The following is a 27,434-nucleotide window of genomic DNA, read 5'->3' on the forward strand; positions in this document are numbered from 1 at the left end:
ATATTTGGAACTTCCTTTGATAAATCGAAAATTCTGAATTAAAAATGGTACTGAAAAATGGCTATGTATCAGGATACAGCTGAAACTTAACTCTTAAATATGTTAAGATTTACAAAATGACAACTATATCTGATGTTTTTAAGTATACTATATCAATTATAAACAAATTAGTAATTAGTTCAGTAAATGTCATGCATTTATATACATTTTTAAAGTTTTATGACAAAAATCAATTGATATTTATGTGTTTTTATAGTCATTCAAAGATCTTGATTATGTTGTGAAAGACAAAGTTCTACTGGAAAATATTTTTGATGTGGAATGTTATGAAGTTGCAGATAGGGGTTATTTCTACAATGGTAAGTTATAACAGTCATGCAAGCATTTTAATATATCTAAGTGGATACATTTCTGCAAAAAAAAAAAACTAAATGACACTTAAGGTTAAAAGTTTGATGTACTTTTACAAGATTCTTTTTTTTTTTTTTTTTTTTTTGCATAATTTCTATTTTGAAGAACATATTTTAAGATTATTGAGGTGTAAAATACTTTTTGGATGTTGCTGGCATAGTTTTACTTTTTAAGGTAGTTTGTACTTTTCCTTTTTTGCTACATCGCTTGGTTTGGGGACATATTCTTTCTACCAAGGCAAAAGTCGAAAAATAATGTTTAAGTTGTTGCTGTGATTGTTACAGGTTTTTTACTGTGCCTTTTAATGGAACTTTTAATGTCCATTAATCAGGGTTCGTACGCTCCGGGAATTCCGGGAAAACCGGGAATTGTCAGGGAAAATGACACTGTTAAAAATGTCAGGGAAAAGTCAGGGAGTTTTCAAATTTTGTCCTCCAAAAATATTTTTTCCGTTTTTTTTTTCCCAAGGAATTAACTACCATGAGATCTAGTCTTCGTTTTTATTGTGATTTCACGAAAAAAATTGTAAATTTTTATCTAAACCGACGTTTGCACTTAAAAACTGCGATCGAGAAATGAACGTTTTTTTTTTTTTTTTTTTCACAACGAAAAATGCGCCAAAAGATCGAAAATTTTCTTACATGGAGTCAGTGAGGGGAACGCATTTCTTTCTACTGCCTAAAGTTTTAGATGGGTTGCCACTACATTCTATTCAGTTCAGGGTTCGTACGCTCCGGGAAAACTTGGAATTATCATGGAAAATGACATAGTCAAAAATGTCAGGGAATTTTCCAAATGTGTCCCCAAAATTTTTCTTTTGCCAATTTTTTCCCAGGGAATTTGGTTTTATGAGATCTAATCTTCATTTTTATCGATGTATTTAAAAAAAAATTGTAACAATTTTAAAGCAATGAAAAAAGTGGCGACCCAAAAAATCTTCAGCAGCCGCCATTTTTGGCTCTCAGTAGTTCCCAAGGGAAAAAAAATCAGGTGAACAGCAATTATGTACAAACTCAAAAGGAGAGAAGACAATTTACTGCTTCGGAAGCACAACCTCTAAATGGGAAAATCGATCGGGGAAAATAGTTTTTTTTTTTTTTTTTTTGATCGGAAAATCATTTCAGCTACGTGTGAAACGCAGTCGCCATCTTTGGTCATTCACAAGATGGATGTAGATACGATCCTAAAATGCCTAAGTTTCTAAAAACAAAGCAGAATTGGATGTTTTCTTTAATTGAAAACTGATGAAAATAACAAAAAATGGTCTACAAATTGTTTTTCTATTGTTATTTAAAATAATTTTCTTGAGAAATAAAAAATTTTGTTCTTAAAACTTAATCTTATCCTCACTGCCTCGGACGCAAATGTGATAAAAACTTTTCAATGAATTGTAGTTTCATGAAGATTAATTATTTTTAAATTGTCTTCATGCGACAAATTAAAAAAGTTATTTCTTATTTTTGGGCATAGCCGCCATATTTGGTCATTTCTTAGATGGAAGTACACAAGACTTTTTAAGTGCCTAAGTTCCCGAAAACGGCATTGGATGTTAATTGCAATGCAAACTATTGAAAACAACACAAATTGTGCCTTTTTTTCCGGATAATTTCTATTTATTTTCTGGAAAAATGCAAAATTTAATCTTCATAACATTTTTTTGTTTTAATTGATTTAGACTCTTATGTGCTAAATACTGACTATTTTGCTTTTATTGTATCCTTTTAAGGATTATTAATTATTTATTACTACTTTTATACTACAAATCCAAAAATCTACTTATTATTTTAAATTTTTCACTTTGTCGCCATATTTGATCGTTTGCACAATGGAAATAGACTTAAACTTCCAGAAACAGAATTGGATGTTTATATCAATGAGTAACATTGAAAATAACATTAAAATGTGCAAAAAGTTGTGAATTTTTGAAAATTAACTAATACTTTCTGGAAAAGAAAATTTGAAATTTTAATGTAAGCGTCCTTTAATATGTGAAAAAAAAAAAAAAAGATTATTGGCATTGGCCTATGATCGGCGGATGTTGATTTTTGTTACTATGCATTACATGGTATGCCAATTGATGCAACAAGTTAACCATATTTATACTAAAATTTAGCTTTGCATTTTGCTCAATATGTTTTGTGTAGCCTACTTATAAGAAAATAAAAAGTATTGTAAACCAAAAGCGGATGCTAAAAGGTTGCTGCAGGACTACAGCAAAACGCTATAATATTACGCGTGACATCAAAAAAACCCTAAAATAAGTTGAAAGTACTCTGTTTTCAACAAATAGTAAACAAATTAAAACAATTTTGAACAAAATGCTTAAAAAAAACTTAAAATTTTGACAGAGAAAACAAAGGAAAAAAATCTAAGTTTTTTTTTTTTTTTTTAAATCTAAGGGGAGAAGTTTCAGTTCTTCTGCATTGCTACTTTAAACAATTTTAATTATTTTGAAAATATTACTATTTAAACTTAAATTTTTAATGAAGCGAGTAACCTGGAATTTTATAAAAAACAACCTGGAAAACCTGGAAAAGTCAGGGAACTTTTTTTAACCAAAAGTGTATGAACCCTGTTAATGACTAAATACTATATTTATTTGGTGGATTTTTTAAATTGAACTTGTCACCTTATAATGGCTTGGTTTTTTATTTGGCAGAATTTTTTTATTTTAATGGCTTGATTCAATTATTTAGCGGATTATTTTTAATTTTAGCATTGAATTTTTAACTTTGTTTTGTTTAAAAGTTCATTCAAAATAACGCATGATATGGCTGAGCAAGCTATACACATTAGGGTGGTTCAAAAAAACTTTTTTTCAGCAACAGTTTAGGACACCCCCTATATTTTTAGACTTACAGTATTATGCTGTAAAAGTTTTAGCCTCTTACTCAAATTTTAAGAGAGTGCTCAATGACCCCTCCATTTAATATTAGCCGTAGCACAGAAAATGCCACAAATTTAGAAATATTTAATTTCCCCAGCTGTTTTTTTGTAAATAATTATTTTATTGCAATGAATATGCATATTATTAGTGTATATTATAATATGTAGCATTAATTTTTCAGTTCAATGTATTTTTTAACCCCCCTCCCCATACTTATGAAGCTTGGGGGAAGGGATTGAGCACCCTCTTCCAGTTGAAATAGGAAGCTAAAACTCTTCCGATGTATTACTATTCACAAGTCTAAAGATATTGAGGGGTATCCCGGTATCTAGGAGAAACTTTTTTTTTTACATATATTTTTGAACCACCCTAATGTACATTTGACTGAACCCGACCATTGTGAAAAAAATTAAAAATAATTGTCAAGATTAAGAATGTGCCAGTTGACATACAGTCAAGTCTGCTTAATGGAATAGCTAATTTTCCACGAAAATAATCTTAATAAGCAGGATATTTCATTAAACGGGATTAAAATAATAGACATCAACGGTTTGGGTACATTGAAAATGTATTACATTATGCAGGATATTTTTTTATCTGATATTCTAATAAGCAGACCTGACTACCTATAACAGAAGATTTACAGGTTCACGTTTGAAAACAGAAGAAAAAAAAAGAAAAATTAATTTGAACTTTGACATCTTGAATTCAAATTATGTTTTTCGCAATCACGAGTGTGTGTATGTATGTGGGTGGTATGTGTATGTGTGGGTAGTTGTGTTTATGTGTATGTGTGTCTATGTGTTGTGTGTCTGTATGTATGCGTGTAAGTCTGTGTTTGTGTGTGTGTATGTAGATGTATCTAAGTGTAGGCAAGTAAGTGATGCAACCTGGAGACGACTTTCGCTAGAGGAGCAGCATTGTGAGACGGCCGGCCGACAGTGGTGCTGCAGAGGGAGGCGGGGAGAGAATAAAATCATAGGGCATCAAAACAGTCAAGTGAGAACAATAAGCAATCGTGATTGCTCAAAAATATTTTTAACCCGGGAGGACACGCAGGGGTCATTTTATGACCCCAAGCCTTCTGCTAATAGTAATTGCCAAAAAACTAGCCACCAGTTCATTCTTTTCTTTTCAGTAGCTGAGTTTGGTCCTTGGTTGAAAAGGGATAGAAATACTTTAAATAAAGTAAATAACTATGATTTTATAAATGCAAAATATGATGTAAAGTGAGACGAGATTGCCTTAAATGAATGGATTTTTTCTTTTTCTTTAGTTTTAATAAATAATGAAACATTTTTTTCATTAATGCTAGAAGTTCCTGCATTAAAAATAATGCCAGTAACAGCAATATAGTTGTTATAAAGTTTGTAAAACTCACATAAAGTGTTATTATTCGCTGTGTGTCTGAATTTGATTTAAAGAACAAATGTAGAAATGCTTCCATTATAAGTGCGATGTAAAGCCCATTTTTGAATCGCACATATGTCCAAAAAACAATTTTTACGTCGAAAATTATAAAGACGCTTTGGTTTTAACAGGAAACAAGTCGAAAAGAACGATGTTTTTATAGTATTAGCAAATGGTTAGGTTTTGATCTGGGGTCATTCAATGACCCGTGTGTCATAGTTCACCAGGAATCATGCGTTCTCCTGGGTTAAACTAAAAATAGCTAGAAAATCATATAAATCAAAGCATTTTCTCTGTTTTGCTGCACAAAAAAATAAATCTTCTAATGATATTGACTCTTTTATACCTAGATGATGGCCGCTCATTCTCTTCCGTGCTTTTCTATGGAAATGAAACTGTCCTGTTGCTCTTTGATGTACTGCTGTTCTCCGTAATTGATCTAGCCTCATCAGACTTCGTTCTGGCAGCTGTATTGACTTTTATTTTTGCCAAGGTAAATTTTTGCAAAGAATTAAATGTCAATTACTTATTTACAAGCCTTCCACATTTTGCAGAAGCTTTCGGCATTTTAACCCTATCTTCTGTCTTTCGACATGCAAGATAAAGTCCTCATTTTCCCCCTCCCGCTTTCGCATTCTTTTGCATTTTTGCATGTCACTTCAGCATTTTGTCTGAAATTCTATATTTTTAATAAGAGAGTTCGACAGGCATTATTTATTTTTTAAACAAATCTTATTGTTTCCATGTTTTCTTTAAACTCATGTTAGATTTAATGAAACAAATAGTACATATAATATTTAAATTTGAATATTATTATAATTGAAAGGCAATATATTCAGCAAAGAAATTGAAAGTGAATTGAATTTGGCATGATTTCTTACTTCCAAAATATGTTCTTGTTCATAATTGAAAATGTTCTGTGCATTATCTACAGTTAAACTCTATACTATAATGAAAAATCAAAGGATATGGTTGAATGAGCAAAAACTGGCAACGAATGGCATTTTTAGAAATGGAACCTGCTTGCTGCATATTTATTTTCCCACAGATCTAATTTTGAATTTAGCAAAGCCCATTTTGTGAAGTTTATTAAATCTATTGATACTATTACTTTTAGCATAAACTGATATGAGATAATCAAAATGAAATTTACAAATAAGAATTTTAATGGAAAAGACATTTTTTTAATGAAAAATTACATTTGTGTAAGCTGATGTATTTGTTAAGAGTAATATACTAAGACTTTGCAGTAAAAAATTGCTATGCTTTGAAAAACAAATTTGTGCACCACTGTTTCTCATTCATACCTATACCTATATGATACATTTTTCTCATAAAATCTATTAACATCAATTGCGTTTAATATGTATTCTTGAGCGGATCCAACAGCTGTATTTTGGAGGTGGTCATTGTTGAAATATGAACACACATCAGAGTTATAAGTGCTATTATTTGAGCACAAATTGGGAGTTCTTCCCCAATAAATGAAATTTAATCCATAAAATGCAGTTGTGGGTTATATTTGATCATGTTAAGTCGTATCATTACCACAAGACCTGCTCCTTGGCAAGGACTGATTTACAGCATGGCATTCGGGGCCCAAGCCCGGGGCAGCAAAGAAAAGGGGGCACCAAATTTCTGTCATCATTTTTTTTTAGGTACCAGTGTTTGGGTCCTCTAACTAAAGGAAACAAAAAAATTTTGTCATTTGACATTTTTTTTTAATTAAATGAAAGCATATTAGCCAATTGTTGTGGAGAACGATCATTTTCGCTATTGAAGAGAATTAAGTGTCCTTTGAGTACTATCATTTCTGATGGTAAATTATCTTTATTAGCTCTATTATCAATGGAAGTAAGTTTGACCTAAAACTTGATTATGAGGACATCATAGATGAATTTACTACAAGAAAATAGAGAAAATATATAAAGAATCATTGATGCGCAGAAAGCACATTATGATTTACTTTTACCATTTGTATCATAGTTTTTCCATCTGCAACTGTAAAAAAAATTTTAACATGAAAACCATAAATTTATTTTATATTTATATTAAGTGATTTCTTTGCAAAACATATTAATTATTAACTCTTTTTGTTTGAAATCGGTACTTTAAAGTTTTCTTTCTATCAAAATAATATCCAACACTTACCATTATATTTTTTGTGGGGGGGGGGGCACCATATTTGTCAGTGCCCGGGGAACCCAAATGTGTAAATCGGTCCCTGCTCCTTGGATCGTATTTGTTGTAATCTGAAATTTTCGCATATAGTCCTAAAAATCCATTAACAGCATTATATCTTGCTTCAAAATATCAGAAAATGAGCTAGCTTATTGCAAGGGTGATTGTGTTCCGGTATTTTACCGAATTTCCGGTATTTTCGGTCGCATTTCCAGTATTTTTATGTCCGAAAATGCCAGAATTATGTTTTTTTTTTGTTATGCTTTTATCTCCTTACCTCCACAATTTTTTAAAATTATATAATATTCATCAAATATACCTGCAAGAGCCTTAAGATGGACACCTATCCCTTAAGATGGACAAATGTTTAGATAATTTGTATAACACTAGCTCAAAAGTAACTTTGTAACCCATTAAAAATTTAATCAAATGTACACACAATATTTTGACTCAGAACTATTTAATACTATGGCAAAGGTGCACTTAAGCAATAGGGGCCAAAGATTACCCCCTCCCCCCGTTCTCGCTTTGAAACTTTCAGGTATTTTTTGATGAACTCACAATCACCCTTGTTATTGTGTTTGATTCATGTGTATTGACTACATACATCTTTGTGTTTTATCAGATTATTCAAGCTATTCGACAGAGTGCCGGACGCAGAAATCTGGTTAGAAAAGCACTTGTAGATGAACGTTTTTTGACTTGAAACTGATACCAATAATGCTGAATAGTTACGAAAGTTTTGTATTTTTGAGACCTTGTCCATGTTCTTGCAGTGCATTTTCTTATGTCTTTCAATCATTCACTGTGTCTATTGAATTTCAAATCATGTTGTAAAATTTGCTTTCATCATGAATAATTAAATGTATTGTAAAATATTGAGCTTTGCTATTTGAAAAGTATTATTTACTAAAAATGTATTTTCAGATAAACTATTTTTTGTTGTTGTTTTTTTATTTAAAATGAATGAAATTGGAAAAAAACATTTTTAATCAGAATTTGTCATATTTTTAATGTGTTTACAAATCCCCCGAACTTGTTTTGTTTTAAAAATATTTTGTATTATTTTTTATACTTTTTAATTATTGTGCTCAGTTTTCATGCAATTTAATTGTTTTGAACATTTTGCATAAGTCTAAGGCATTATATATGTTTTTTAACTTCATACAGAGTTCCCAAATTTTTGCTTAGGAGGAAATCCTAAATTTTTTGAATAAAATTCTAAATTTTACTGAATGATAAAATAAGAGTTTGCACACATACCACACATACATAGCAGCTAATGAGCAAGTACATTAGACAATAAAAAATCATAATAAAAGTTCATGAAAAAATCAAATCTTCAGCATCGTGAGCCAAATTTGCCGAATAAGGAAACTTTGAAAGGTTAGAGTAACCTTCCATTGTGATGCTCCCGACTTCATTCAAAAAAAAGGCTGAAAAATGTAAAACTGATGTGAGTATTTTAAAAACCTGCCATATTAAAGATATTTCTTTTTTGTAAAAAGTTACTCCATATACAACTAACATGAATGTTTTGTTTTGTTTAATTGAAACTTATTGTGCAATATTTTTTTTCTGAGAAATATATTTGGTTACCTTTAACATTTTAAACATTCTTTATCTTTCTCGTTTAGAAACTATCTGTAAAATTATGCATAATATATATTTATCTTTTATTAATATCAATTAACTTAAATGTTCCAAATGAAGATCTACTTAATGGTTATTTTACTACTATTAATTTAAAGTGGTCAAACCAAGGACTTGCATGAAATTAATATGTTTCAAACATAACTTGTGAAGCCCTGTGAAATTTAAAATATTGTCTTGGTGATCTGGAAAGTTTGATCATTATATCTTATTTTGACTGTGCATTTGTAAATTGTAAAAAGTAATAAATTTTTCAAGATTTATTGTTGTGTTTTCTTGCATTTAAATTTTTTTTATCTTTATTTGGTCGGAACAAGGCATTTAGGAGGAATGGGACAGCTGCATTTATGCCAAATGAAATGGGAAAAGTTATTTACAGGTTGTTCAGTACACATAGATTAGAACTAAACAGAAATCTATTGCTATTACATCAGGGGTGCCCACCTAGGGGGACCATGACACAGACTGCAATATTAAATATTTTAGGCGGGTGTTTTGAGGGTAATTTTTCTCATTTGGGGATGGGGGGGGGGGTGCCCTTGCTCTTAGGTGGGTACCCTTAGTTACATCTACTAAACAGGCTAGAAATAAGTTTTCACATTCTATTTTGGAGTAATTGCAACTGTCCCATTGCTCCTGCTATCCCGTTCTTCCGAAATTCCCCTACTAGAGGCTACAAAACAGACTTAGAGCTTTACTATTAATGTGTCACTGTCTAACTAATTTTGTATTACATAGGTCAGTGATGACCAACCCACGGCACATGTGCCACAATCTAACACGTAGGAGTATTAACAGTGGCATGCAAAGACTTAATGAAAATGCAAAAATTTGAAAAATAATGACCTTAGTTAGCGCAAACGTTAAGTACAAATTCTAATTCTTCAAGCTGATTAGCTGCAGAAACACAAGCTGAGATTAGCTTTTCAAGCTGGATGCCACGTTTTTTTTTTTCAAAAACTAGAAATAGGCTCTATCCTGTTTGGTTTGATGTTGCTATTTCACCTATTTTTTCGCAAATAAAATCCTTGTAATTGTTTTTAGTCCACATTCTGAAGCTTTTCCAGCAGTTTAAAATTTCGGTTTGAATTCCTCTTTGGCCACTAAAGAGTTATTTTCTTCTGAAGACAGACTAGCGATAAAGGCTCTCTTATTTTGAAACATAGTGGACACTTTTATGCTGTATTCTTATTCTCCTTGAAGTTCATATGCCCAGTAGTTGTAGTTTGTAAATTTGAAATGCCTAAAAGAAGCCAAATCTTTGTTGGTATGATTCTAAGGTGGGTGGACCATGGAAGGTCAACTATAAAAAAATCGTAGTCATTGTCTTTTGATGACAAATTCCTTCCACTCACGTCTAGCTCCATCACTATCGCAGCCAAGAATACCTTCTGAGGGGGTTTTTTGATCAAAAATACCTGCTGGAGAGAGGTTTTTGATAAAAAAAATCACCTTCTGAAGGGGGATTTTTGCTCAAAATAGTCCTTTCAAACGCATAAACTACTGCATTTATGTTAAAACCAATGGCTCTGGGGGATGTCCCCCCCCCCACACACACACTCCTCGCTGCGCCACTGCAGAGGTGAGCAAAGCATTGTCCTCATAATTTACGGAAAACGTATTTAGGTAAGTTAACATGCCTGTTATAGCTGGGCAAAAAAATATTAAGGTGTGTAATTTACAATGTAACTAAAATGCCTCCTGATTCATAAATCCGAGCAAAAGATGTTAAGTTAAAAAATACCTCTCTTGGGAGGAAAGTAGTTTCTCTTAAACAAATTACCGTAAAAGCTAAAAAATACATTACTAAAATTGTCTTCTTTTTGAGCAATCATGATTGCTTATTGCTTTCATTTGACTGTTTTGACGTCCTATCATTTTATTTTCCCTCCACAGCATCACCGTCGACCGGCTCCTCCGATGCTGCTCCTATAGCGTAAACAGTCCAGGTTTCGTCAATATCCTACACTTACCCGCATGCATACACGCATATACGAAAATTGCAAGCAAGAACCTAGCATACTTCTTACCTGCAATTCCTACTTCGCAAGGCTGCAGCCATCCAGTGACTTATTTGCTCCCATTGGGAGCTTAGTCAATCCAGACGAGCCGTAATCAAACTAAAGCGAATACATTTAATAAACACGCTCAGTCAATCTTTAAACTGGTTGCAAAAAATGTTTTTCATACCAGTAAAAAGTCTGTATTCTTGCATCTTTTGGCAATTCAGGAAACTTTTTTGCGAAGATACTTGATTTTGCGGGGAAATAGGTGAAAACCTCTGAAATCCCGAAACGTTCTACGGAAATAACCAGTAACGCATCTGATATTTTTTACAGTGTGGATGAATCGCGATAATGCGATCTCTTGAATTTGAAGCCGATGAGTTAAATGTATTCTGCAACTCTGGGCCTCTGACTCCAGTACTACTTCTTTAGCAAACAAAAATGCTTTTATTCAAAATATGCTGTGTGTGTGTGTTTTGTGTTCTTTTTAATTAGCTACGTAAAAAAGAGCAAACGAAAGGTCAGCTAAAAAGTAATAAATAAAATAGTGAAATTAATTAATCCTTTGGGGGGGAGGCACGTGCCCCTGCCCCCCCCCCCTAAATTCCGCTACTGGTACATGGGCCTTGTTAGGAACATGAACAAGTTATAAATACGTACTGGGAAAGTTGAAACAACGTTTTATGTTTATCTTAATATATAAAAATATTCTGTGCGAACGTTTGTCACCATTAAGGCTTTTAAACGGCTGGACCGATTTTGATCAAACTTTTTGTGTGTAATCTTTTTTTATGGAAAAAATTTTGAGGCATAATGACGCTGGTGATAAAAAAAGTGGCGACCCAAAAAACTTTCGCCCTCGCCATTTTTGGCCATCAAGGGTTCGCAAGACAAAAACTTCCTCGGGTGAACAGGAATTATGCACAAACTCAACAGGGAAGAGGACAATTTACTGCTTCGGAAGCACAAGCCTGAGCATGAGATCGAGGAAAATAATTTTTTTTTTGGGGATGGGAGGGGGGTCGGAAAATCTTTTCAACTACGCACGAAACGTAGTCGCCATTTTTTGGTCTTTCACAAAATAGAAGTAGACACTATCGGTAAATGTTAAAGTTTCCAAAAGCAATGCAGAATTGGATGTTTTCTTTAACTGAAAACTAATGAAAATGACGCAAAATGTGCTGCATTTTTTTTTTAATTTTTTATTTAGAATAATGATTCTAAATAAATTTTTTATTCTAAATAAATTTATTAATTCTAAATAAATTTTTTACTTCGAAATGAAAATCTTAGTTCTTAAAATTTAATCTTATCCTCATTGCCTTGGACGCATATGTGCTTAAAAACGTTTCAACTGAATTGTAGTTTCATGAAGATTTATTATTTTTAAATTGGTTTCATGCTACAAATTCAAAAAAAACTATTTCTTAATTTTTGGCGGAGCCGCCATGTTTGCTCATTCCCAATATGAAAGTACACAAGACTTTTCAAATGCCCGAGTTTCCGAAAACGGCATTGAATGTTTACTGCAACGCAAACTATTGAAAACAACGCAAAATGTTCCCTTTTTTTCGGATAAATTGTAATTATTTTCTGGGAAAATGCAAGATTTTATCTTCAGAACATTCTTTCATTCTAATTGATTTAGACGCTTACGTGCTAAAAACTGACTATTTTTTCTTAATTGTAGCTTTTTAAGGATTATTAATTATTTATAACTACATTTATGTTACACATTCAAAAATCTACTTATTATCTTAAATTCTTCAATTAGTCGCCATATTTGGTCGTTTGCAAGATGGGAGTAGACGAAAATTTCCAAAAACAGAATTAGATGTTTATCTCAATGTACTCTATTGAAAGTAACATAAAATCTGCGACAAATTAGGAATTTTTAAAAATTAATTATTTTCTAGAAAAGAAAATTTTTAATTTTAAATCCAATATCCTTTAATACAGCGTTTTTAATTTATTTGATCAGTGGAACCCTTTTAAATGCTCACTTTTTTCGTGGAACCTTTACTTTTGTCAATAGTTTGCTGTGGCGTAGCCAAGGTTCTGTTTGAGAGGGAGCCCAAGTTCTTATCTCAGAGAGACTAACACATTAACAATTTCTCGTTAAATTGATAAGTAAATAGAAAAAAAAATTGGTTATTTCTTATCTCTTCAAAATTCGATGTGGTACTTTTTCTATTTCAATTTTAGGAACAAAAATATCATAAGATGGACGAGTCAATTACGAAATTATCATAACGTGGAACCGTAACATGGACACAAGCCAATCGGCGAGATACGAAATTATCATAACTTGGAACCGTAACATGGGTACAAGCCAATTGGCGAGAAAATTCACCATACATTATTTGTAAATATACAGGCGAACCAAAAGACCTTTTAATTTTACTATCACGGGCAAAGCCGTGCGGGTACCACTAGTCACTATATAAAGCTGTAATTCTTTAGCTTTGCGTCGAATATAATGTGGGTCATGTAGCATGCAGGGGAATGTGGAAGTGAAATTTACCCACCTACATGGTAATATTTCAACTATGCTGTAACACATGTATTATATTCTATTTATGAAAAGCTTACCTCAAAAAATCAATACTTATACAATCAATTTTAAACGAGCTGATGTGTGTATCACATGACTTCCTTTTACTCAAATTTAATGTCATTTTCTCAATATTGGCAATTTTGATATGATTCAATAGTTTACCTCCAAATATCACCAACAATGGCCAAATTGAAACCAAATTAAAAAAAATTAAAAAAAATCGCCAAAGTTGTCGCCAAGTTAGCGACAAGACTTGGCGACCAAAAGATTGGCGATATATTGCCAAGTGTCCGCCAAATTATAACACCATTTGAGTTTACATCGAAATTAACAATGATTTCCCCCTAAAAAGGGGGAAAAGATCCCCTTTGGAGCATACGAATGCAACCAAAAAGGAAGGTGCACAACTAGACCCCACTAGGAGTCTATGTACGAAATTTCAACTTTCTAGGACATTCTGTTCTTGAGTTATGCGATATACATACACACATATGCACATACATACGTACATACAGACGTCACGAGAAAACGCGTTGTAATTAACTCGGGGATCGTCAAAATGGATATTTCGGGTGTCTGTACGTTCCTAGGCACATATCCACGTGTGGTCGGGTTGAAAAAGAAACTCAACATTCATTTGGGGGTGAGCAAAATGGAAGTTAAGGCCGATTTTCGGGTGAAAATTTTTTTGCGAATACAATACTTCCTTTTTTGTAAAAGGAAGTAAAAAATGATATAGTAATACTATTCATTTGTTGTTCAAAAATTATTTTTGTTTTTTTTTTCTTAAATATTAAAGTTTATGATGTTAAAAGCAGTATTTATTTATTTCATATTGAGCTAATAAAAATTTAAATGTTTCGTACAGTTAGTCAAGTGCACGTGGGGTAAAGTGGCGGGGACAAAATGAAATATGCAGTTCATTTCGTCAATCGTTTATTAAATCGCTTACGTGGTCATTTATAAACTAAATCATTTGCCATTCCTGCATTTAATAACTCACTTATATATTTATTCATTCATTCACTTCTTTTCTTACTCATTCATTATTTCATTTACTCATTTTTTTTCGAATATATTACTTTACTCATTTGGTTATTTACTCATTATATAATGTTTCATTATCTATTTATTTATTCATTCATTATTTTATTTGCTCAATCATTTGATCAAAAATATTTTTAACAATCAAATAGAAAATATTTCATTAGAACAATATTTTACTTTTCTCTTGCCCCATTAAAAAAAAAAAGTTACAAAAGCTCCCGCCTCTCAACCCTTTATTTTGGAAGGTACAAATTTACTACAAAAATATAAAATAATCTTCCAAGGAAAGTTATACTTTCAAATACATTGTTCTTTCTTTGTATACTGTCATTTCCAAAAACAATTTCCGATTTGTTGATTTTGAAAAAGGTAAGTTATATTTTCACTATTTCATCTCCCCCCCCCCTCCCCATTACTTTTCCACACTAGAACAAAACTAACATAAGTAAGGACCAGATTTCGGATAAAATTTGTCTGCACGTGTTTCGAAGTTTTTAAGGCGCAAGTGATACTGGAGGTAACAAGAAGTGAATGAAGCTGGTGAAATTCGAAATGAACTTTTTTTTTCACAGCTCCTTTCACTTTTTCTGAAGAACTGGCTCATTCAACTCCGAAATATGAGAAGGCAATTTGTGTCGCCAGTCTGATAGCCTTTCTTAGGTTACTTAAAATACACCGCCAGCTCAGTTATTCCATCCGAGGACTGCAGTTTCGTGCTTTTTAGCACTCATCAGCCCGGAATAGGAATCACATGAACAGGAGGCGAAAAACTTCTTAAGGGAGCCAAGAGAGCCAAACAAACTGGTAGCTAAAAAGCACGAAACTGCAGTCCTCGGATGGCATAACTGAGCTGGAGGTGTATTTTAAGTATTTCTGTCTTAGCCCTGGCTTTAGGGCGGTAATTTACTACAAAATACCTTTCTTAGGTTGTTTCAGTTGAATTACACTAACAAATGAAGAGTTTTCATTTTTGAGAATAATTTTAAAATATTTTCATTCGGTTTGTTGGGTATCCATAGCAACTCTCATAAACACTTAGCCTGCTAACTTTACTTGGAAATCTGTCGTCTGAGCAGTTCATTATCGTTTTTTGTTTTTTATTTTCTTAACTAAGTCTTGTTCCAATTTATATCTTTAATTCTTCTGCTTGAAAAAAGAAAATGCATACTAATATTCTTTCTCAAAAAATTTCAGTTTCTGTATGACACATGAAATAAATTTGAACGCATCTGTGTTTGGGAAAAGCTTTTAATTTTCAATGTATTGATTCCACTACGTTTCTACTACTATTATTCTATATCCGCATCGCTTGCTGGGAAAATCGTAGTAGTTATTGATTTCCTCAGTTCATGCCCTCGCGTGAAGCAACCTTGGGCCAACTTGGCGTTCCTTTGGCGACGACACAACTAAATGGAACAGAAAAGAAGAAAAAAAAAATGCTAATAACTAAATAAATGAATCAAAACCGGCGTCGCGTCATCCGTCCGCCCTCCTCCGCGCCTCCCAAATCGGCAGAGGAGCGCACAAGAGTGGAGCTTTAGAAGATGGAATGGTTGCGTGAATAGTTCTGAGGATATCCGTATTCTATTTCTTCCCAGAGTTTCCGATCGCCTGCGAATTCCACGTGGAGTAGAGTGCGAGAAACGTATGGTTTTCCGAAGATTGTCCAGCTAGCGTCGTAGGTTAATTAGACCCGTGGGTAGATTGGAATTACGTAGAGTCTCTGAAATGAGTCGACCAGGTAAGTGGCGCACGTGGCTTTTACGTTTTGTTTACTTCATTGTGTTGTTGGCTGTGATCAGATCGCAAGCAAGACAGAGCTTTAATTATAGCTCACTCTTAAATATGATCGAGATGTATTGAAAATTATGTAATTTTTCTCAACCGTGATTTAAGATGATGCAATAACGGCAGAATATTGGGAAAATGCTCTTATAAATGACACGTGTGTACAGTAGCGTACATAGACTTCGGTGTGCTTCCCCCCCCCCTTCCGCAAGATTTAAAAGTGCGCTCATAAATAAAGTTTATAAGTGTGACTTTATTCTGTGTTATTTTTTCAAAAATTTTCAAATTTTCACATAGTGCTTTTTTTTTCAAAGCATGCACCCCGCATATCTCTTGTGCCTCCCAACCCGTGCCGCGGGGGTGTTATGTACGCCACTGCGTGCGTATAATCGCGTTGTGTACATTGAATGAATTATTATGCCGTTTCAGAAAATACTTTAGTTTTCTATTGTAAAAATAATGCAAATGTAATGGAAATTGCTTTCAAACCACCTTTTCTTTTGGTGAATCCCCCCAAACCCTAAGATAAATTCCCCCAACTATGTTTTCCAACTGCAGCCCTGGTTATATTTAACAGTTACATTTCATTATTTACTTATCAATTATATTTCCAATTTTGGTCGTTTTTAAAAGCCATTCAGTAATTAATTTGGATTTTTCAAAATTTCTTAGTTTTATTGATACTTTATTAAGTCCTAGCATGGCATTACGTTTATTGCAAGGCTATTGACTACCCCCCCCCCACCATTTTGGCATTTTATTCCCGCCCAATTTTATTTTCGTCAAGGAAAGCAATGTATAAAATAAGTTTGAATCATTTCTTTTCTTTAGCCCCATTGCTGTTGTGTGAACATCCCCCCTCCCATTATCCCCCCTTGTAGGGCGCATGAGTCCAAGTGTCACAATGAATGCTAAAATGTGTCTATTAGGGTGATATAAATATAAGTCATTAACACAGATAAACCAAAAAAGAAAATATACGAGAAAATGTGTAATTTGTTCCCCTCTATCGTGAGAAAAATTTCATAACCCCGGGGGAGGGGGTTGGATCAAGTTGTGGTGATCAGCTGGGATGGCACCATGAGAGGGGAAGTTTTTTAGAGTTGCTCCCTTCCAGGAACCCTGGGTCTTGCGGCTTGTCAGGCCCATCATTAAGGAGGCAGGGGCAACGCGAACTAAAATTTTAGGATGGGAGAAATTCTTCATTTATCGAATGAAATTCCGAGTTTACCGAAGGATAAAATCAGCATGCACACACACATACCATACCTACATTGTTATTACATCTGATAAGAGGAAACATTGGCATCATTTAAAAATATATATTTTAAAAATAAAGAAAAAAATATCGCAGTGCCGCAATTCTGCTTCAAAATTTGCCGAATCGTCTGCAAAATTTGCCGAAAAAGGACATTTTTGGGAGGTCCGAGTGAACTTCTGTGACCTCCCATCGGGTGCCCTTAGGGGGTTAAAATAGGGCAATGGCTCTCCTTGCTTAGGCTTTTAGAAATATAACGTGTGTGCATATGTGTGTTTGAATTTTATTAGTTTTTTCATACGTGTATTGAGTCAAACCCGTTATTTCATTCTTTTTCTTTTCAATTGATGCTTTCTTCAAATAGTTTTTTTTTTTTTTTTCCCTTCTTCTTTGTCCGTACAATTTTCGTTGTTGTGAAATATTGATCAAAGAGTAAGGTTAAAGTCTCTCTAAATTTAGGTTTTCTTTTTAATTTATTGAAATAGACATTAACGGAAAATGTTCCTGAAGATAATTTTTTTTAGGAAGAAGGCGGACAATCGTTTATTCATACTCCTGTGTGTCAGAACGTATTATTTGTGAGTCACAACGTATTTACGATTGATGCAAAAAGCACGCCATCTTTTATTAATTCTGTAATACAGTAGACCCTGGAGTATCCTCACCAACTGGGACCAATAGCAATCCAGATAAACGAAAAGGCGATTAATTTGGGCGAACCCGTCATTTAGGGGGAGCAATCGCCCCCTCCCCCTCGTTTTCGAAAGTTAATGTATTTACATGAAAGTGGGCTTGGTTTTTGCTGTTTTTGGTTCTATTTACATCGTGTGTATACCATGGACGCCCATATTCAAAATTATAAGGGGAGGGCTCAGATATTTCAACCATGGTTTAGCATGATGTTTTCCCCATGAAAACCAATTTCAGGACAGATTAGAGTCATTAAAATTGGACATTTTTAACTACTTATTCATTAATGGCTGGAAAAGAAATATTTTTACATTTTTGCAAAAAAAAAAAAAAAAAAAACTACTAAAAACAACCCTTGCCCCCTTATATGGCCGCCCTTGGTGTATACCCTTTGCACCCCCCTCCACCAGGGCCGCCGAGCGCCATGGCGGGTCTCTTGTAAGAAAGGTGTCCGAGACTCCCTCTCCCCAGAAAATTTCTTGGGAGCCTACTAAACAGGCTACTACACATATTCCGAGGCTGTCCCTTCCTAGATTTGGGCCCCAAGTTTTCGACTAGGCTGGCATGGCCTCTCGTCGGGCCGAGGGGGAGGGAAACCCGTTGATTCTGCCGCCTGCCTCCCCCACCATGTAAAAATTCGAAATGATGGGCCTGAATTCGGGCAGTACAGTAAACAGGGTTCAAAAATATCATATTTTCGAAAATATCCGATATTTTGATATATATCCGATATTTTCAATTAGCACAAACTAAATTCTTCAAAATAGTAAATGCGTCCTCAAATCACTCTTATATTTATCAGTGGTGAATCTAGAACTCGAGCAAGAGGGGGAGGGGGGGGGGGGCTAGCTTCTGTCCAAGTGTGGAGTCACCGTTTTAGAGGGTCTTTTTCGTCGTTTTTGCGGATACTTTCAATCTCGATGGGGCAGGGGGGGAGGGGAAGGGGGGCATCGCTCTTAGACGGGCATACACCCTTGTTTAAACAATTTGAATTTTTCTCTACAAGGTGTCCCTCCCCCGAAAAATTTAGGACTTAAAAATACGGTTTTTTACTTGAAATAAACATATAGTATACTGAAGAATATAAATAATTTCGCGAACATTTTAAAGGTCTGAAAACACTATATGCACCTCAGTTGGATATAAAGCTACAAATTACCGCTCCACGGCCATAGCTTAGACGGAATTGCAAGCAAACACCGAAAATGTTAGTTACAGCATCCAGAGATTGCAGCTGCGCTCTAGCTTTATGCTCATGAATCTAGAGTAGCTAAAACTATGCTCAGGCAAAAACCTGATATAAAGTTGGGTAGATTATCATATTGGTAGATAAAAATACATTCGCATAACAGAAAGAGGTTTGCAAGCATGGTATGGCTCCCTATCGAAAAAACGAAGACAAAAGCTAAGGTATTGTAAGAAATTCTATACTCCACGCGGTTACATTGCGTAACACTTGACAGGGATCCCAAGATTAATAACTTGGGATCTCCATAATTGCGTAATGGGGCTTTCCGCGATTGCCTACTGCGCAGCTGCATGAGAGCGCCTGGGTTATCTGGCTATAGACAGTCATGAAGGCATGACTGCAAAAAAACCTCCTGAACGAATAGAGGGATAACTTTATGGCATATCTTTTGACCGCTATTCGGGAAAAAGGGCAACTTGGCTGCCCATCATGTATATTGTGAGTAGAAAAATAAATTAGTTTGTGTGTGTTGTGAATCTGATCTCTTCAATTCTCTCCCTCTCCAAAATTTGATTTATGGAAAATGTGACAAAGAAGAAGGGGCGAAAATCCTCTTCAGGTATAAACATTACACCCCAGCTATTGCTAGAGAAAGGTAGTAAAAAAAGCGGATGTGTGAAGGGGTTCAGGACCCTCCCGTAGAAATTTGAATAATTAATGTCAAAAACACAATTTTCGGAACGTTTTGGTGGTTAAGTTAGATGAGATGGGGTTGAGGTTCCTTCCCGAGTATTTACCCTTACTATAGTCAATTTCTAGCTTGCTTTAGCGATATTAGGGAATCGAATTCTCTTTCCAGAAATTTGCAAATAAAAGGTTAGAAACGTAGTTTTATGCTATCTGTGATGGTCCAGGGCAAGCCCGGATTTACGTACCGGCAGACTTCGCGGGGGGGGGGATGTCCTTAATGGGGCCCAACGGCCTAAGAAATTGAATGAAAAAAACTGAAAAAAAAAAAACTAGCATTAAGATTTATTAACATTGCAAATATACTCTACTGGCCTCTAGGGGGGGGGGACTATAGATTTTGTTGGAGGAAGGCCCAAAATTTGTAGATCCGGGCCTGGTCCAGGGACTCTCTCTGAATGTTTTTTACTGTAGAACTCGAGAGATCACGATTATAGACGATCTTTGGGGACGCTATAGGAGAGGAATTCTTTGGTGATTTCTTTTGAAATATTTTTAAGTTTGGAGTCTTTAAGAAGGAGTTTTACGCAACTTCTGGTGAATTTACATTACTAGGCGGCTCTCCTCCGGAAGTCTTTCGACATTGAACACTACAATTTAGGTTATAATTGGTGACGTTTAGGGATTGAAGAGGGTTCGGAGATCCTCTCTGGAAAGTTTTCGTCAGTGAAGTCTGAAAGACGCAATTTTAGTCCATGATTGGTCAAGTTTAGAAAATAGAAATTTTTGGAGGTTCTCTATGAAAATATTTTAACAACTAAGTCTTCAAAACGCTGTCCTTGGTGGCGTTTCGTTTGGGAAATTGGAAAAGTTCACGGGCTTTCTCTGGAAGTTTTTTGCCCTAAAGATCGTAAAAAACTCAACTGTAAGCCTTCTTCGTCAACGTTAGGGGGATCTCCTAACGTCACAAAAGTGATGTCAGGTCTTTATTCCGGATTTTTTTCAAAATTGAGGCCCGAAAGATGTGACTTAAGGTTTATGTTTGGGAAAGATAGAGGAAGGAGGACCCCTTGCCTCCTCTTGATTCTATCGGCCATCTTCCCTCCCGAAATCTCTTTCAAAAAGTCATTTTTAGGTTGCATGTGAAGAAAAGAGGTTCGGGGATTCTCCCGAGAGTAGGGGAATAATGAGAGTTCTGCAACAGGAGGCGGTGGCGCTAGTGTTAACACCGCCTCCCCCTCCCACTCTTCCTCCCACCGCCTCCTCCACTTCCTCCCCACCCCCTCCCGACCTTGGGGTTGACCCTCCCCACGACCGGGGCCGCCGCGAGAACCCGTAGAAGGTGACGAGGGTTTTTCCCGCGTTTTAGATATTTTTCCCGCGTTTTCGGACTTAGAATATTTTGAACTTGTTGTCATGGTATCCACAAAGTTTTTACTTTTTGGATGGCAACACTTGTTTGAGTTTCGGTTTTGGAATGGCAACACTTGTTGTCATGACAACCAGAGTTTTTAGTTTTCGGTTGGCAACACCTGTTGCTATGCTTTAACTTATGCGGTGTTTAACGTTCATGGCGCCATCTATTGAGAGGTTTATTTTTATTTTTTTATTTCTACGAATTTAATTATTTTTATTTTTACAGAGTGTTGAAGTTGGGAATCGAACACCCAAACTTTGAGTTAGCAAAAACGTATGCTAACCACTATGCTATATTTTTCATTACTCTTTCAGTCTTAATGTGAATCTGTACCATGACAACGAATATTACAATTAAATTAATTTTAAAACCATCAGTTAATTTACTCTTTAGTACTAATCATGGCATATCATTAACTGAATTTCAGCTCATAATTGAAACTATCATCATTATTATTATTTTTCATAATAACAAAGTTTTCACTTAAGTAAAGATTTATTTAAATACAACCCATTCGAGATTTTAGATTTGGTTCAATGCTTTGTGGACTTGAAATATATTTTAAACTTTGATTTTCTTTTTCATGCATTTCAAACTTTATCATTTTTATTTTTTCTAACTTGTTAAATTTTCTTTTTTCTTTGTCAAATTTACAAATAATTTTTCTAACTTGTAAAAATTTCGAAGAAATAATTTTCTTAACTAATTTTTTTTTTTTTTTTTTTTTTGACTTTCATACAACAAAATATTTTTTCTTATTTGTTAAATTTTCTAAGAAATAATTAACTTAAATATTCTTTCATACATTTTGAACTTTAACGTTTTTTCCTGTCATTTAGCACTTTGATTTTTTTTTTCACTATTTTAGCGTTTTTCAATTATTTTCAGTCTTTAACTATTTTCTTAACTTTTTAGTCTTTAACTAATTTCAAGCATTTCAGACTTAGATTATTTTTTCGTGATTTCGATTTTTTTTTAGTATATTTTAGAGTTTGATCATTTTCTCGCTTGTTTTTACTTTATCGTTTTTTTTTTTTTTTCCCGATATTTTTAAACTTAGAAATTTTTCACAAAAAGTGACAGGAATCGAACCTTCAAATTTTTCAAAACGTTATCATGTCTTCAATTTTTGCAATCATGTCAAACTTGCAATCAATTTACTCGTAGTAGTAATTAACACTTATCATTAACAAATTTTCTCAGATTTTAAAAAATCAACTTAATTAATTTTTTCCAGTAAGCAAATTGCGCACTCAAGTTACATTCCAACACTGCATATATGTTTCAAGAGTTTCATTGAATTTATCACATTCCATTTAATTAACTCTAATAATTACTTTTTCATTAATACTTAACTTAATCATTTTATCATACATTTATTCCAGTTACAAAATTATGCTTAAAAGTTATTTATTTTTCTTAGCACAAGAGATTTTAACATGTTCCTACTAAAATGCTTTTCACTCTAGTTTGAGTTTACTAAAATAGCAACTCATTTACGATTTAGATTCATTTAATCGTCTTTGATTCTTTTTTCATTGTTAATATTTTACATTATCACATACGTTATTATTTTTATACATTTATCCATTTAATTTTCCAAAATCTACAATCAATTTACTCTTCGTATTAATTAACACTTATCACTATCAAATATTTTCATGAATTTTAAAAATTATCTTCTTAAATAATTTTTTACTGTAACCAAATTTCCCACTCAAGTTATATTTCATCACTACATATGCTTTTCATGAGTTTCATTTAATTTATCGCATTTCATTTAATTAACTCTAATAATTATTTTTTATCATCGATATTTAAGTTAATCATATTTTCCTTTATTTATTTTTCATGCAAACACTCTTGATGGAATAAAACAAATTTTTAAACTTTCATGAATTAAATCCCCTCTGACTATTTTATTTTACTTTACCATACTTTACTATTTTACTTACTGCGTTTTACTATTTATCATTCATTACAGCTTTTCCAAAATATTACTTTACAACCAACTAATTTCATTAACAGAATTTTCATTACAATTTATAAATTTCACTTTTATTTAATTATTTTTACCTACGCTAAAATAAAACACATCACATAAAAAAGTTAAACATCAATGAAGAACCCGAGAAATGTTAAAATTATAAGTCAAGTATCAAAACTTCATGTCAGCAAATTTTAAAAATAGACTTACCGAAAAATAACTTCTACTGAAATTCATTTCAAAACTTGGAATCAATTTACTCTTAGCATTAATAAACACTTATCATTAAGAAATTTTCATGGATTTTAAAAATCAACTTATTTAATTTTTTCCAGTAAGAAAATTTCGCACTCAAGTTACATTTCATCACTTTATATGCTTTTCAAGAGTTTCATTTAATTTATCACATTTTATTTAATCAACTCTATTAATTATTTTTTTGATTAGTATTTAACTTAGTCATTTTATCGCATAGTGTTTTACTTTATTATTTTTTTTTTTTCATACAAGCACTCTTGTTAGAATAAAACAAAATTTTCAACCTTCATGAATTAGAATCACTTTGGCTATTTCATTTTCCCAATAATATTTTACTTTAACAACTAATTTCTTTAACAAAATCGATATCATTTATTTTAGTCTTTATCCTTTTCGAACGATACATTCAAATGGACAGCTATACGTTAAATTAAGAAACTTAATCTAAATTTTGACAAATTAAGTTATAGCTAAATACTGACTAAAATTAAGTACAAAAGACTAACCTTTTTGGGGTGAAATCCCTCAAGTACCAGCTATCGCGAAGTTATTTAAAAACAGTGAATGAAATTGTAATAAGTGGATTGTTAATTATAACTCAATCTCACAAAATTACAATTACATGCATGTTTTATTTGAAATCACTGCATACGGCTGGCTGCCCATCATCGATTTGCAGAACGCATGCCGTGATATCGCAAATCAACTCGGCTGTTGAAAGAAACTACCGTAATCCCACAGCACTTCGGATCGTCCACACACACGCATCGAGGCGAATTGAGAAAATGACTTTATCAATATTGCTATCTACCCCTTTACCGATAACAGATAACAAACCCCACGTGCTAGTATTATTCACCACCTGGCCTACGTCTTTCAAGTGATGTCACTGTTTCTGACCAATTAAAATTAGTTCACGTTTCTCAAATATCAAGCACATAGATCGGCAATAGCCTGATGTCAGGTTTTTCCAAACAAAATTTTAGATTTTAATTCGTAGTTTCGAATTAATTTCTTTTTCATTTCAAACTTATAAAAAAAAATTTCCAGCTTGTAAGAATATTTCTTTCAAAAACAGATTTTTGATTCAAAACAGTATTTTTTCAAACTTGTAATATTTTTCTACTTAGAAAATGAAATCAAAAATTTTTGTTTTCTTTAATCATATAAAATGTTTTTAAGAAATAATTTCTCAAACTTGTAATATTTTTCCACTAATTAAAAAAAAATCAATTTTTTTTTTCAATCATATAAAAATAAATTTTTAATCTTACAACAGTAAATTTTTCCGCAAAAATATTTTTTTCAAATCAAAATAATAATAATATTTTTGTAACATATTGTTTTTTTTTCCTTTCAATCTTTTTTTTTTTTTTTCAAAAATTTTCAAACTTACGAAATAAAATTTTTTCAACTGAATCTTCAAACGAAATGCTTTAATTAAATTTAAAACTCAATATCACTTTACTCTTAGTATTAATAACCAATAGCACTTAACCATTTACTCTTTGCACTCTAAGTATTAATTAACACACACGCATTAGAAATAATAATAATAATGTTTAAGATACTTACAAATCACTTACTCAAGCTTTCAAATATCCATCTAGCATGTTATTGTTCATTCGTGTGAGGGAACTTGTAATAAAACTTTACTTATCAACCGAAATTATAAGCGAAAATATCGCATTTTTTAGCACTTAATATAATCCTACAATTAACAAATTGGTTTTAACTTTGAATTTAAGAAAAATAAAAACTATTACACACTTAGTAACATATCTATCGATGTATATTATTTCATGACAAATCACAAATAGGTGAGGATCTTTTATCGATCATGTGACCAACTAAGTTAAGAAAGAGCGTTCTTATCTCATATGAGAATTTATAAGTCTTTAATATTTCTCTTTAATGTAAGTGTATTGATACGTACGAGTTTGTGTATGTGAATATAACTGTGTATTGTTTTCAAACCATTGTCATGTTTAAGCTTTACGGTTCTAATTTTGACTTTCCACTTAGCATTATTTGAAGTCCTTCGCATGCATTAAACTATAGAAATATTACAAAAAATTATATTTTCATTCAGTCTTAATTACAAAACCATACAATAAGATGAAGACAACACCGATAGTATAAAGATTACTTACAATAAAGTGCATATAAAAAATATATGTAAGAGTGATTTCAAAGTATAATCCATCAACCATATTCAACAACTCAATCAAAACACAAGTCTCTTTTAAAATGATAAACACAATTTATTCACACACACAGTAAAAGACAATTAAAAAAACTTTCATCCTTAAGTAAAACTCTTCAAAACTTTCAAGCGTATTTTTAACATCGATTGCATCAAATAAATCAGACACATGACATTTTAAACATGGACTATCAACATTCAAAGTAACGAAGTCACGAGTCAAGTTTTCCCAATTAACATTAAAAAGAACCCGTTCGAAAAAAGTGTCGAACTTTCGACCCCTTGTTAATGATTCACATTCATGCACTCTCATGTAAAAAATGAATCCATTTTTACAATCCACACATTCTTTTTTAGAAAGGTAGTTTATGTTGCATATGAGCTCATCAAATAGTCACTTACGTAGAGAATCAGCCAGTTTACGAACTTCTTGTGATGTATATGTGCTGATTTTATCACATCGACAATCACAGGGATATTTTTTCTCAATTTCCGAAAGGATGTACTCTTTTAGAGTATAAGTCATAAGTTTGTCTTTGACACTACGTGAGATACAAGGGGACGCGTAGCACAATTTGTCAATCTGGCTTTCCAAAAGTAGAACTCTATCAGGCATCAACTGGAACACTTCTCGTTTCAGTTTGAACAATCTTTGCACACTAACACAGATGTTACCATTCGCACTCGACTCTCCTTTTTTATAACAAAAACGAAATCACGGTCTTCGATTAATTTTTGATTTATATTTTTACGTAGGCTTGAAATAACTGATCTCCACACATCTGGTTCTAAGGAAATACCATCCATAGTTGGTCGAAAAATACCATCTTTCCCACACGTATATCTTCTAATATGCACGCGTGTACGTTTCCGAAAAGCATTCACCTAAAGTGAAAATACAATCACCCAAGTGTATCATATCATCAGGCTGTGGAGAAGCCTCAATGTTCATTTTCATGTTCGTTGCATCCCATCTGTTCATCTTCAGGCTTCAAAGTTTCAGAATGATTTTCACCAGCGTTAGTCATTCTTAACTCTCATAGGATTAGGAGTCACAATACTAAAACAACTTCCTGTGAACTTAAAAAATAAATCAAACTAGGTTTTAACACTAGCTGGTGAAGAAAAATCCTAAGTACATAGAATAAAATTTCACGATCTCTTTCAAAGCTCAGAATCACCCTGAAAATGATTCTCCAAACATCCACTATAAACCAATGAATATTCACTTTAACCAATGAGAAGTGTACCTAAATCTCTTGCTACTGACGTCATAGAATATCACATGAACTTTTGAGCAGAATTGTGTTGTTTTACACAGTATTCAGATTTTTAGAAAATGCCAACACTTTGACTTCCAAATTCATCCTGACCTACTACGAGTAATTTTAAGATGGTAGCAGGTTTTCACATCACACCGAATGTCGATGACGGTTTCGCATCTCACGCATGACATGATCAATCACGTGTAATTGATCATGTCAATTTGCATGAGATGCGAAACCGTCATCGACATTCGGTGTGATGTGAAAACCTGCTACCATCTTAAAATTACTCGTAGTAGGTCAGGATGAATTTGGAAGTCAAAGTGTTGGCATTTTCTAAAAATCTGAATACTGTGTAAAACAACACAATTCTGCTCAAAAGTTCATGTGATATTCTATGACGTCAGTAGCAAGAGATTTATGTACACTTCTCATTGGTTAAAGTGAATATTCATTGGTTTATAGTGGATGTTTGGAGAATCATTTTCAGGGTGATTCTGAGCTTTGAAAGAGATCGTGAAATTTTATTCTATGTAC

General features: G+C 33.1%; 2 protein-coding genes across 2 annotated transcripts in view; both read left to right on the forward strand.

Moving 5' to 3' along the window:
• Positions 1-8,797, forward strand: part of LOC129226290 (meckelin-like) — a 94,438-nt gene extending 85,641 nt beyond the window's left edge. Inside the window, exons 27-29 of the mRNA XM_054860893.1 lie at positions 257-359; positions 5,059-5,201; positions 7,515-8,797. Of these exons, the coding sequence (XP_054716868.1) occupies positions 257-359; positions 5,059-5,201; positions 7,515-7,595 (327 nt within the window). The 3' untranslated portion in view covers positions 7,596-8,797. The remainder of the gene's footprint in view (positions 1-256; positions 360-5,058; positions 5,202-7,514) is intronic.
• Positions 8,798-15,660: 6,863 nt separating this feature from the next.
• The window catches only part of LOC129225933 (b(0,+)-type amino acid transporter 1-like), a 186,343-nt gene continuing 174,569 nt past the window's right edge, over positions 15,661-27,434 (forward strand). The window contains exon 1 of the mRNA XM_054860475.1: positions 15,661-15,893. Within this exon, the coding sequence (XP_054716450.1) occupies positions 15,881-15,893 (13 nt within the window). The 5' untranslated portion in view covers positions 15,661-15,880. The remainder of the gene's footprint in view (positions 15,894-27,434) is intronic.

Source organism: Uloborus diversus, chromosome 7, assembly GCF_026930045.1.
Source record: "Uloborus diversus isolate 005 chromosome 7, Udiv.v.3.1, whole genome shotgun sequence".
NCBI lineage: Eukaryota > Metazoa > Arthropoda > Arachnida > Araneae > Uloboridae > Uloborus > Uloborus diversus.